General features: G+C 45.2%; 1 protein-coding gene across 1 annotated transcript in view; it reads left to right on the forward strand.

Annotated features, from left to right (window-relative positions):
* Positions 1-12,196, forward strand: part of usp48 (ubiquitin specific peptidase 48) — a 195,163-nt gene that overhangs the window by 11,353 nt on the left and 171,614 nt on the right. The window contains exons 2-3 of the mRNA XM_070860713.1: positions 6,864-6,984; positions 11,955-12,111. Coding sequence (XP_070716814.1) covers positions 6,864-6,984; positions 11,955-12,111 — 278 coding nt within the window. The remainder of the gene's footprint in view (positions 1-6,863; positions 6,985-11,954; positions 12,112-12,196) is intronic.

A 12,196-nucleotide genomic window follows, 5' to 3' on the forward strand; every position in this document is an offset into this window, starting at 1 on the left:
GCCCGCCCAAGTACCATAACAATGTTTATTACAGAGATATCCTCACTGCTTTCCTCCCTCAGCCTCTGCGTCGAGCAACTTCTCATTCTCTGAGATTTCAACCGCCATCTTCCGTTCATCATGCTCTCTCTCCTCGGAGTTCCCTATCTTCCTATCATCCCTTAATCTCTCCCTCCATGTAATCTCCACAACCGATATTCACAGCCACTCCCCTCGACCTTGCTATCTCTTGTGGCCTCGCTACTCCCATCGTGTCAATTGCAGAAATGGCCGTCTCTAACCTCTGGCCATCCCAACTGTCCAGCCTTTGGCTCTCCATTAATTATGACATTTCTGCAACTACCGATCTGCTTAACCAGACCCTCACCACCACCATTGATTCCCTAGTCCCTGTTAAAACAATTACACTCTCTCACCCTGGCTGTTCCCCTGGTACAGCCCTGATCTTTGCTCCCTTAATTCCAAGGGACGATTATGGTGGACAACTGATTTAGGCATTCACTGCCAGATCTGGCTGGACCACACAAAGCAATACGGGTCTCTTGTCTGCCAAAATTGCTCACTATTCCAAAATCATTCTGGAAGGCAAAGATAAACCCTGGCTTCTATTCTCTATTGCTAGTCGTCATCTTAAACCCTTGCCTCCTCCACCTTCCCCTCCGCCAACAAGTGTGAGGAGCTCATGGACTTTTTTGTCTCAGATTGAGACCATCTGATCAGCTGCCTCTGCCACTTCTCTTCCTTCTCCTAGCCCACTGGGCCAAACTTCCTCCAAGGTTCCCCTCCTACCCTAGCCCTGAACTCTCATCTTTCTCCAGTTTCTCTCCGATCTTCCCTCATGAACTCTCCACGCTGATCGGAATATCAGTGCAATTTAAAAAGGACTTTAGGAATGCAAAGAAAGAGTATGAAAAATTTTGGCAAGGAAAATCCAAAGATGTTTTTTAAATACATTAAGAGCAAGAGGATAACTAGAGAAAGAGACCAAAAAGGTAACGTGTGTGTGGAGGCGGAAGATGTGGGTATGGCTCTAAATGAATACTTTGCGTCTATTTTCACAAAAGAGGGGCGAAGCAGATATTACAATCAGGCAGGAGGAGTGTGAAATATTAGATGAAATAAACAGTGAGAGAGGAGATATTAAAAAGATTTGCAACTTTGAAAGTGGATAAATCCCCAGGTCTGGATGAAATCTATCCGAGGCTGTAAAGAAAAGCAAAGGAGGAAATAGCAGAGGTTTTGACGATCATTTTCCAATCCTCTCTTACTACAGGTGCGGTGCCAGAGGACTGGAGAATTGCTAATGTTGTACCTTTGTTTACAAAGGGAGAAAGGGATAGACCGAGTAATTACAGGCCAGTCAGCCTAACCTCGGTGGTGGGAAAATTATTGGAAAAAATTCTGAGATAGGATAAACCTTCATTTAGAAAGACACTGATTAATCAAGGACAGCCAGCATGGATTTGGGATCTCAGAGATGCAGTGATCGTGACCATCTTTAAAAAAGGCGACCAGTCCGACTGCGGCAACGACAGAGGAATCTCCCTGCTATCGGCCACTGTGAAAGTCGTCGCTAGAGTCCTCCTCCACCGTTTTCTCCCTGTGGCCGAGGAACTCCTCCTGGAGTCGCAGTGCGGATTTCGTCCCCTATGGGGCACAGTGGACATGATTTTTGCAGCGCGACTGCTGCAGGTAAAATGCAGGGAACAGCGCCAGCCTTTATACATGGCCTTCTTCGACCTTACAAAGGCCTTTGACACTGTCAACCGCGAGGGTCGATGTAGCATCGTCCTCCATTTTGGATGCCCCCAAAAGTACATCACCATCTTCCGCCTGCTCCACGACGACATGCAGGTCGTGATCCTTACCAACGGATCCATCACACACCCAATCCACGTCCGGACCGGGGTCAAGCAGGGCTGCGTCATCGTCCCAACCCTCTTCTCAATCTTCCTCGCTGCCATGCTCCACCTCACAGTCGACAAGCTCCCCGCTGGAGTGGAACTAAACTACAGAACCAGTGGGAACCTGTTCAACCTTCGCCGTCTCCAGGCCAGGTCCAAGATCACCCCAACCTCTGTCGTCGAACTACAGTATGTGGATGACGCTTGCGTCTGCACACATACAGAGGCTGAACTCCAGCACATAGTCGACGTATTTACTGAGGCGTACAAAAGCATAGGCCTTACGCTAAACATCCGTAAGACAAAGGTCCTCCACTAGCCTGTCCACGCTGCACAGCGCTGCCAAACCAGTCACCAAGATCCACGGCGCGGCCCTGGACAACGTGAACCACTTCCCTTATCTCGGGAGCCTCCTCTATCAACAAGAACAGGCATTGACGACGAGATCCAACACCGCCTCCAGTGTACCGCCTGGGGAAAGAGTGTTTGAAGACCAAGCCCTCAAAAATGTCACCAAGCTCATGGTCTACAGGGCTGTAGTAATACCCGCCCTCCTGTATGGCTCAGAAACCTGGACCATGTACAGTAGACACCAAGTTGCTGGAGAAATACCACCATCGATGACTCCGCAAGATCCTATAAATCCCCTGGGAGGACATACGTACCAACGTTTGCGTCCTCGACCAGGCCAACATTTCCAGCATTGAAGCACTGACCGCACTTAATCAGCTCCGCTGGGCAGGCCACATAATTCGCATGCCAGACACGAGACTCCCAAAGCAAGTGCTTTATTCGGAACTCCTTCACGGCAAATGAGCCAAAGGTGGGCAGCGGAAACGTGACGAGGACTCCCTCAAAGTCTCCCTGATAAAGTGCAACATCCCCACTGACACCTGGGAATCCCTGGCCAAAGACCGCCCTAAGTGGAGGAAGTGCATCCGGGAGGGCGCTGAGCTCCTCGAGAGCATGCAGAAATCAAGCAGAGGCAGCGGAAAGAGCGTGTGGCAAACCAGCCCCACCCACCCTTTCCCTCAAAGACAGTTTCTTAAACGATGAGGGGATAAGGGGTTATGGGGAGCGGGCGGGGCAGTGGAGCTGAGTCCATGATCTTATTGAATGGCGGCGCAGGCTCGAGGGGCCATATGACCTACTCCTGTTCCTGTTTCTTATGTTCTTATCTGTCCCACCTGTGACAGAGACTGTGGTTCTCGTATTGGACTGTACAGCCACTTAAGAACTCCTGCTAAGAGTGGCAGAAAGATGTGATTGCACTGGAGAGGATACAGAGGAGATTTGAGAGTATGTTGCCTTGTCTGAAAAATTTTAGCTATGAGGAAATATTGAATAGGCTGGGTTTGTTTTCCTTCGAACAGAGGAGGCTGGGGGATGAGCTTATTGAGGTGTATAAAATTATGAGGGGCCTAGATGGAGTGGATAGGAAGGACCTATTTCCCTTGGCAGAGGGGTCAACAACCAGGGGGCATAGATTTAAAGTAATTGGTAAGAGGTTAGAGGAAATATGAGGGGAAATTTCTTCACCCAGAGGGTGGTGGGGGTCTGGAACTCATTGCCTGAAAGGGGTAGAGGCAGAAACCCTCACCACATTTAAGGGGTGCTTCGCTGTGCACTTGAAGTGCTGTAACCTGCAGGGCTACGGACCAAGAGCTGGAAAGTGGGATTAGTGGATTGAGGATTGGCTAACTAACAGAAAACAGAGAGTTGGGATAAATGGTTCATTCTCGGTTGGCAATCAGTAACCAGTGGGGTGCCGCAGGGATCAGTGCTGGAACGCCAACTCTTTACAATCTATATTAATGACTTGGAGGAAGGGTCCGAGTGTAACGTAGCCAAGTTTGCTGACGATACAAAGATGGGAGAAAAGGCAATGTGTGAGGAGGACACAAAATCTGCAAAAGGACAGACTAGCTAAGTGAGTGGGCAAAAATTTGGCAGATGGAGTACAATGTTGGATAGTGAGGGGTCATGCACTTTGGCAGAAAAAAAATCAAAGAACATATTATTTAAATGGAGAAAGATTGCGAGGTGCAGCAGTACAACGGGACCTGGGGGAACTCGTGCATGAAACACAAAAGGTTAGTATGCAGGTACAGCAAGTGATCAGGAAGGCCAATGGAATCTTGGCCTTTATTGCAAAGAGGATGGAGTATAAAAGCAAGGAAGTCTTGCTACAGTTGTACAGGGTATTGGTGAGGCCACACCTGGGATACTGCGTGCAGTTTTGGTTTCCATATTTACGAAAGGATATACTTGCTTTAGAGGCAGTTCAGAGAAGGTTCACAAGGTTGCTTCTGGAAATGAGGGGGTTGAACTTATGAGGAAAGGTAGGTTGGGCCTCTACTCGTTGGAATTCAGAAGTGTATATGATTGAGGGGGCTTGACAAGGTGGCTGCAGAGAGGATATTTTCACTCATAGGGGAGACTCGAACTAGGGGGCATGATCTTAGAATAAGGGGCCACCCACTTAAAACTGAGATGAGGAGAAATTTCTTGTGAGGGTTGTGGATCTGTGGAATTCGCTGCCTCAGAGAGCTGTGGAAGCTGGGACATTGAATAAATTTAAGTCAGAAATAGACATTTTCTTAAACGATAAGGGGTTATGGAGAGCGGGCAGGGAAGTGGACCTGAGTCCATGATTGGATCAGCCATGATAATAAATGGCGGAGCAGGCTCGAGGGGCCGTATGGCCTACTCCTGCTCCTATTTCTTATGCTCTTATTAGGCTGGATAGCTGTTTGTTGGCTGGCACGGACACGATGGCCCGAAGTGGCCTCTTTCCATGCCGTAAATGTCTCTGATTCTACGAGATGCACTTCCTGCTAACTTGACTCTATTCCCACCAAACCGCTGACCACCCAACTTCCTTTTCTGGCTCCCATGTTAGCTGATACTGTTAACGGTTCTCACTCCTTGGGTACTGTCCCTCTCTCCCTCAAATCTGCCATCACCCCATCTCAAATAAAACAACCTATGACCCCTCCGACCTTGCAAACTACCACCCCATCTCTAACCTCCCTTTCCACTCAAGCCCTTGAATGTTGTCTCCCAAATCTGTCCCCATCCTTCCTGCAACTCCATGGCTCTCATGAAATGGAACCAAGTTTGCATTGTGACCTTATAAAATCCTTATTTATATACTGGAGTCATTCTCGTTATGTCGTGCAATGGGCAGCCAGAGTGTAGACATGTCTGATCCTGTAGCTCCTGACTTACTCGTATTCCTCCTCTTCCTTCTGCATGTCCAGCAAAGTGCCAAAGCCACTGTGTAGACTCAAGATCATGTTGGCCCTTCCAGTATCTTTTGCACTCCTTCTGGACCTCTGCCCGCTCTCTGGATGCCTGGATGCCATAATGCCACCTTTAATAATGGACGTCATTAACAGTGTGCTGTATAGAAACTAGGCAATGGTGTTACCTAATCATTATTTACTGATTTACCTCGTCTTTTACTTAATTCTTCACTTAGTTTTTTAATAAATTTACAGTGTGCTATGGATATAACTGCAGTTTTATCAAGGTTTTCAAAAGCAATTCTTAACCACTGAGATCTATGTAATTGTGACCTTGAGAAACTGGGTTTGTTCTCGATCACCTGTTTTAAGCTTCACTTAAATTAACAGATTGAAACTGGTTTTACTGCCAGATACAAGAAGACAGTAACAAACTTGTAGAATAGGTGCATAAAGCAACATCTCAAATTATTAAAAGTAGAAACGCAGGTTAACGAAGCCGTGAAAGTGCAAACAAGACACTGGTTCATTTCTAGCAAGAAAGCAGCGATGTTATGCTAAACGTGTATAGAAGTTGGTTAGACCACACTTGGAGTACTGTGCACAGTTCTGGTCTCCAAATTACGAAAAGGATATAGAAGCACTGGAGAAAATGGAAGACCAAAAAAATGCACAAGGATGATACCAGAACTGAGAGGGTACAACTATCAGGAAAGACTGAAGAGAGTGGGGCTTTTTGAAGCCTGAGGGATGACCGTATAGAGGTCTTTAAAATTATGAAAGGGTTTGATAAGGTAGACATAGAGAAGATGTTTCCACTTGTGGGAGAGTCTTAAAACTAGGGGCCATAGATGATCACAAAGAAATACAATAAGCAATTCAGGAGAAATGTCTTCACTCACAGTGTGAGGATGTGGAACTCGCTACCACATAGAGTGGTCAAAGCAATTAACATAGATGTAATGGGAGCTAGATAAGTACATGAGGGAGAAAGGAATAGAAGGATATGTTCGAGTGAAGCAAAGTAAGGTGTCAGGAGGCTTGTGTGGAGTATAAACAACTGCATAGAATTGTTGGGCCAAATGGTCTATTTCTGTGCTGTAAAATTCTATGTAAATAATACTTTGATAAATCATAAAATGAAACCTCTTAATTTTGCAGTTAGCCAGTAAGAGTTGCCGTTCCTTTCTTGCGGAAAGTAGTAACTTGTGTCTGCGTTTGGTTCTGTGGTCATCTGGAGCTCTCTGCGACTGCCCAATAGCCAAGATCTGAGAGCAGCGGACTCAGACCACAATGGGAAGGGAGCCTGATCCTGTCCATGCCTGCTATTCTCAGATGTAGTTTTTTGCAGCATGGGTCACTGGACAGTGATCAGGAGTGGAAGTTCCACCCACTTGGCCTCCCTCCCTGACCCCTGATGCACAAGGTCAACAGTGCTTCACCATTGCTTTAGCAGCATTAGTTAACCCAGTCGAGATTGAAATTAAATAAAGACCATCCCGGACCGTTTAGCTCAATACTGTTTACCTAATGAGCCAATAGACTGCACGATTGAAGGCTTTTAGAGTGAGTTAGTAATAAAAATTAGATAATTGGATCACCATATATTGCAGCAGTTTTACAGCAGTTTCCTGCTGACGACTGTTTTTAATAATTGTCTGCAAGATTCACTTGGTTTTAATATTAATGTTTGCTTTCCCCTCCAATGTAGACGCAACTGTAGAGGAAACCCAAACTGCTTAGTGGGTCTTGGTGAACATGTGTGGCTGGGAGAAATTGATGAAAATAGCTTTCACAACATTGATGATCCAAACTCTGAAAGGAGATGCAAGGTGAGTGAATGCAGTGCATTGTGGAGATAGCTTAGTGCAAGATGTTGGTAGAGTTTCCACTTTGGGTGCCATCTGTAATTCGGGTGCAAATTGCGCTCAATGTTGCGCAGGTTTTCCGAATTGATTTTATGGTTCAAGTTTCTGCGCAAACTCATTTGCATAATCACAGAATATTCCGTGAACCAGCACAGTCGGGCAGGATTTTAGACTGGAATTGTTTTTTCTTACATTAGAAAATATTCCTTGATATATTTAGGAGTGGTAACCTGGTGCAGTTTGATTAATACAGCAAAAAATAAGCATTTTTAATCAGTGTCTAGTCCACCACCTGTGAGTAACCCAATATTAAATAACTGAAAATTACTTTAGAAACAACTATACAAAACCATTTGCTAGTTTCCTTGCTGTACACTAGTCAGTTTCTTACTAAATTATATATTTTTTTAATTTTTAAAAGGTGCCTGTAAGTGCCAAAAAAACGTTCAACCTTTAGAGCCTCCTCGAAGGCCCACAAGTAGGTTCAATTAGCGGAAACTCGCCATGGTGATTAATTCGATCTGGGGGTGTGACCCGTTTTGTGGGCGTGACCGGCTTCTAGCGTGGTGTTTATTAAACCGGCGCAAAAATTTGCGGAAATTCGATTTGCATTGGCCGTAACTTACACTTGAAATTCCGAGATCTGTTGTGGTGGTTTGGCCGATTTTGTGTGAATTGCGCTACACAACCAACCTAGTGAAAACTCTACCCCAAAATTTGGATGTTTTTGATTATTTGTGAAATGCTGCATAGATATGAAATACGGGTTTAGTCGGTCCAAAGGGTTTTTGAGGAGCAGGTGTCCTTCCAGCAAATGTGTTGATGTTTAATACAACACTTGAGAGATTATAAGCTCTCATGGCAATGCAGTGCTTTTCTACTTTTGCAATTTGTTGTTGCAACACACTGGAGTAAAAGGTCGCGAGACAATTTTTAGCCTTTCTGCTGTACAGGCAGAAGTTTATCTCAGTAGTCGATTTTACAAAGGCCTTGGACACTGTCAACCGTGAGGGTCTATGGAGCGTCCTCCTCTGTTTCAGATGCCCCCAAAAGTTTGTCAACATCCTTCACCTCCACGACGACATGCAGGCCGTGATCCTTACCAACGGATCCATTACAGACCCAATCCACGTCCGGACCGGGGTCAAACAGGGCTGCGTCATCGCTCCAACCCTCTTCTCAATCTTTCTTGCCGCCATGCTCCACCTCACAATCAACAAGCTCCCCGCTGGAGTGGAATTAAACTACAGAACCAGTGGGAAGCTGTTTAACCTACGCCGCCTCCAGGCCAGGTCCAAGATCACCCCAACCTCTGTCATTGAGCTGCATTATGCGGACGACGCCTGCGTCTGCGCACATTCTGAGGCTGAACTCCAGGATATAGTCAATGTATTCACTGAGGCATATGAAAGCATGGGCCTTACACTTAACATCCGTAAGACAAAGTCCTCCATCAGCCTGTCCCTGCCGCACAGCACTGTCCTCCAATCATCAAGATTCACGGCGCGGCCCTCGACAACGTGGACCATTTCCCATTTCTCGGGAGCCTCTTATCAACAAAGGCAGACATTGATGCGGAGATTCAACATCGTCTCCAGTGCGCTAGTGCAACCTTCGGCCGTCTGAGGAAAAGAGTGTTTGAAGACCTGGCCCTCAAATCTACCACCAAGCTCATGATCTACAGGGCTGTAGTAATACCCACCCTCCTGTATGGATCTGAGGCATGGACGATGTATAGAAGGCACCTCAAGTCGCTGGAGATATATCACCAGCGATGTCTTTGCAAGATCCTGCAAATCCCCTGGGAGGACAGGCACACCATCATCTGTGTCCTCGTCCAGGCTAACATCCCCAGTATTGAAACACTGACCACACTCGATCAGCTTCGCTGGGCAGGCCACATAGTTCGCATGCCAGATACGAAACTCCCTAAGCAAGTGCTTTATACAGAGCTCATTCATGGTAAACGAGCCAAAGGTGGGCAGCGGAAGCGTTACAAGGATACCCTCAAAGCCTCCCTGGTAAAGTGCGACATCACCACTGACACCTGGGAGTCCCTGGCCAAAGACCACCCGAAGTGGAGAAAATGCATCTGGGAGTTCTTCGAGTCTCAACGCAAAGAGTATGAAGAGGTCAGGCGCAGACAGCGGAAGGAGCGCGCGGCAAATCAGCCCCACCCACCCCCTTCCCTCGACGAATATCTATCCCACCTGTGGCAGAGTCTGTGGCTCTCGTATTGGACTGTTCAGCCATCAAAGAACTCACTTTGGGAGTGGAAGCAAGTCTTCTTTGATTCTGAGGGACTGCCTATGATGATGATATCTATAAGACAATGTTCAGTAGAATTTGCTGACTAGCTACACGTATGGCTACGGTGATGCCATTTTAGCCACATGTACTAATTTCAGGTTTTAAAAAAAACCCACCTTGTATACACTCTCAATACAGCTTTTAAAAGCCAGCAAAGAACGACTCAAAAAATGATTTAAGAAAGGGAAGATAAACTATGAAACTAAATTAGCACGAAATATAAAACGATAGTAAGAGTTTCTATAGGTATATAAAAAGGAAAAGAATGGAAAAAGTAAATGTTGGTCCCTTAGAGGACGAGACTGGGGAATTAGTAATGGGGAACATGGAGATGGCAGAAACTCTGAACAAATATTTTATATCAGTCTTTACGGTAGAGGACAATAAAAATACCCCAACTGTGAATAGTCAAGGGGCTATGGGGGGGAGGAACTTAACACAATCACAATCACTAAGGAGGTGGTACTCAGTAAGATAATGGGACTAAAGGCAGATAAATCCCCTGGACCTGATGGCTTGCATCCTAGGGTCTTAAGAGCAGTCGTGGCAGGGATAGTAGATGCATTGGTTGTAATTTACCAAAATTCCCTGGATTCTGTGGAGGTCTCAACAGATTGGAAAACTGCAAATGTATGCCCCTATTTAAAAAAGGAGGCAGACAAAAAGCAGGAAACTTTAGACCAGTTAGCCTAACATCTGTGGTTGGGAAAATGTTGGAGTCCATTATTAAAGAAGCAGAGGCAGGACATTTGGAAAAATATAATTCAGTCAGGCAGAGTCAGCATGGATTTATAAAGGGGAAGTCATGTTTGACAAATTTGCTGGAATATTTTGAGGATGTAACAAACAGGGTGGATAAAGGGAAACCAGTGGATGTGGTATATTTGACGAGGTGCCATATAAAAGGTTACTGCACAGGATAAAAGTTCACGGGGTTGGGGGTAATATATTAGCATGGATAGAGGAATGGCTAACAACAGAAAACAGAGTCTGGATAAATGGTTAATTTTCGGGTTGACAATCAGTAACTAGTGGGGTGCCACAGGGATCAGTGCTGGGACCCCAACTATTTGCAATCTATATTAATGACTTGGAAGAAGGAACCGAGTGTAACGTAGCCAAGTTTGTTGATGATACAAAGATGGGAGGAAAAGCAATGTGAGGAGGACACAAAATATCTGCAAAAGGACATAAGACAGGCTAAGTGAGTGGGCAAAAATTTGGCAAATGGAGTATAATGTTGGAAAGTGTGAGGTTATGCACTTTGGCAGAAGAAAAATCAGAGCAAATTATTATTTAAATGGAGAAAAATTGCAAAGTGCTGCAGTATAGCAGGAGCTGGGGGTACTTGTGGATGAAACACAAAAGGTTAATATGCAGGCACAGCAAGTGATCAGGAAGGCCAATGGAATCTTGGCCTTTATTACAAAGGAGATGGAGTATAAAAGCAGGAAAGTCTTGCTACACTTATACAGGGTATTGGTGAGGCCACACCTGGAGTACTGCGTGCAGTTTTGGTTTCCATATTTATGAAAGAACATACATGCTTTGGAGGCAGTTCAGAGACGGTTCACTAGGTTGATTCTGGAGATGAGGGAGTTGACCTATGAGGAAAGGTTGAATAGGTTGGGCCTCTACTCATTGGAGTTCAGAAGAATAAGAGGTGATCTTATCGAAACGTATAAGATTATGAGGGGGCTTGATGAAGTGGATGCATAGAGAATGTTTCCACTGATGGGAACTAGGGGGCATAGTCTTAGAATAAGGGGCTGCCCATTTAAAACTGAGATGAGAAATGTATTTTCTCAGAGGGTTGTGAATCTGTGGAATTCGTTGCCATGAGAGCTGTGGAAGCTGGGACATGGAATAAATTTAAGACAGCGATAGACAGTTTCTTAATCGATAAGGGAATAAGGGGTTATGGGAAGCAGGCAAGGAAGTGGACCTGAGTCTATGATCGGATCAGCCAAGATCGTATAAAATGGCGGAGCAGGCTCGAGGGGCCGTATGGCCAACTCCTGCTCCTATTTCTTATGTTAAGGGAATAGAGGGTTATGCTGATAGATTTAGATGAGTAAAGACGGGAGGGGGCCCGAGTGGAGCATAAACGCTGGCATGGACTGGTTGGGCCGAATGGCATGTTTCTGTGCCGTACATCCTGTGTAATCCTATATATATATTACTTAACATTTCCCACCATTCAGTATCCAAAGAAGTAAAGCACTTCGATCAACCAACACTTGCACACTCTGCTTTTACCAACAAATGCACAAAAAGATTAAAATACAAATGCATATGCCACGAGAATGAGTATTGAGATCACATGCCCAATAACAGTGTATTTTATTTACTGATCAGTAATATGTGGCTAACATTGGACGATGTTGCAAGTAAAGTGTTAACTGTGTTCTTGCATTCCGATTCCCTGTATACAAGGTGTATCCTGTGAGTTGGGTCCTGAATTTTTCTTATCCTGTCTGCATCAGTTGGGCTGGTACCTACAGAAAGTTCCCTTTATCTTCTATAAGCTCTCTCGTTTGGCAATTTTAGAAACCTGAATTTTCACCTTGCTTATCAAAGAATTCTTCCTCATTATTCAAGCTGTTTTTTTTCTTTTTCTTAAGAATACCTTTGTAGGACTTACTAATCTTGGAGCTACTTGTTACGTCAACACCTTGCTTCAGGTTTGGTTCCATAACCTTGAGTTGCGACAAGCACTATATCTCTGCCATGGTCCTCGAAAGGACACGGGGACTGGAGAATGGATTGAGGAAGATGCAGGTGAGTATTGACAGTGGAATAGTTTTGAGGAAATTGAGAAAAACTGGGTGAACTTTGACCAAACTGCAGTGTAGTAGCTTCTGAC

This window comes from Pristiophorus japonicus, chromosome 18 (genome assembly GCF_044704955.1).
Source record: "Pristiophorus japonicus isolate sPriJap1 chromosome 18, sPriJap1.hap1, whole genome shotgun sequence".
Taxonomy (NCBI): Eukaryota; Metazoa; Chordata; class Chondrichthyes; family Pristiophoridae; genus Pristiophorus; species Pristiophorus japonicus.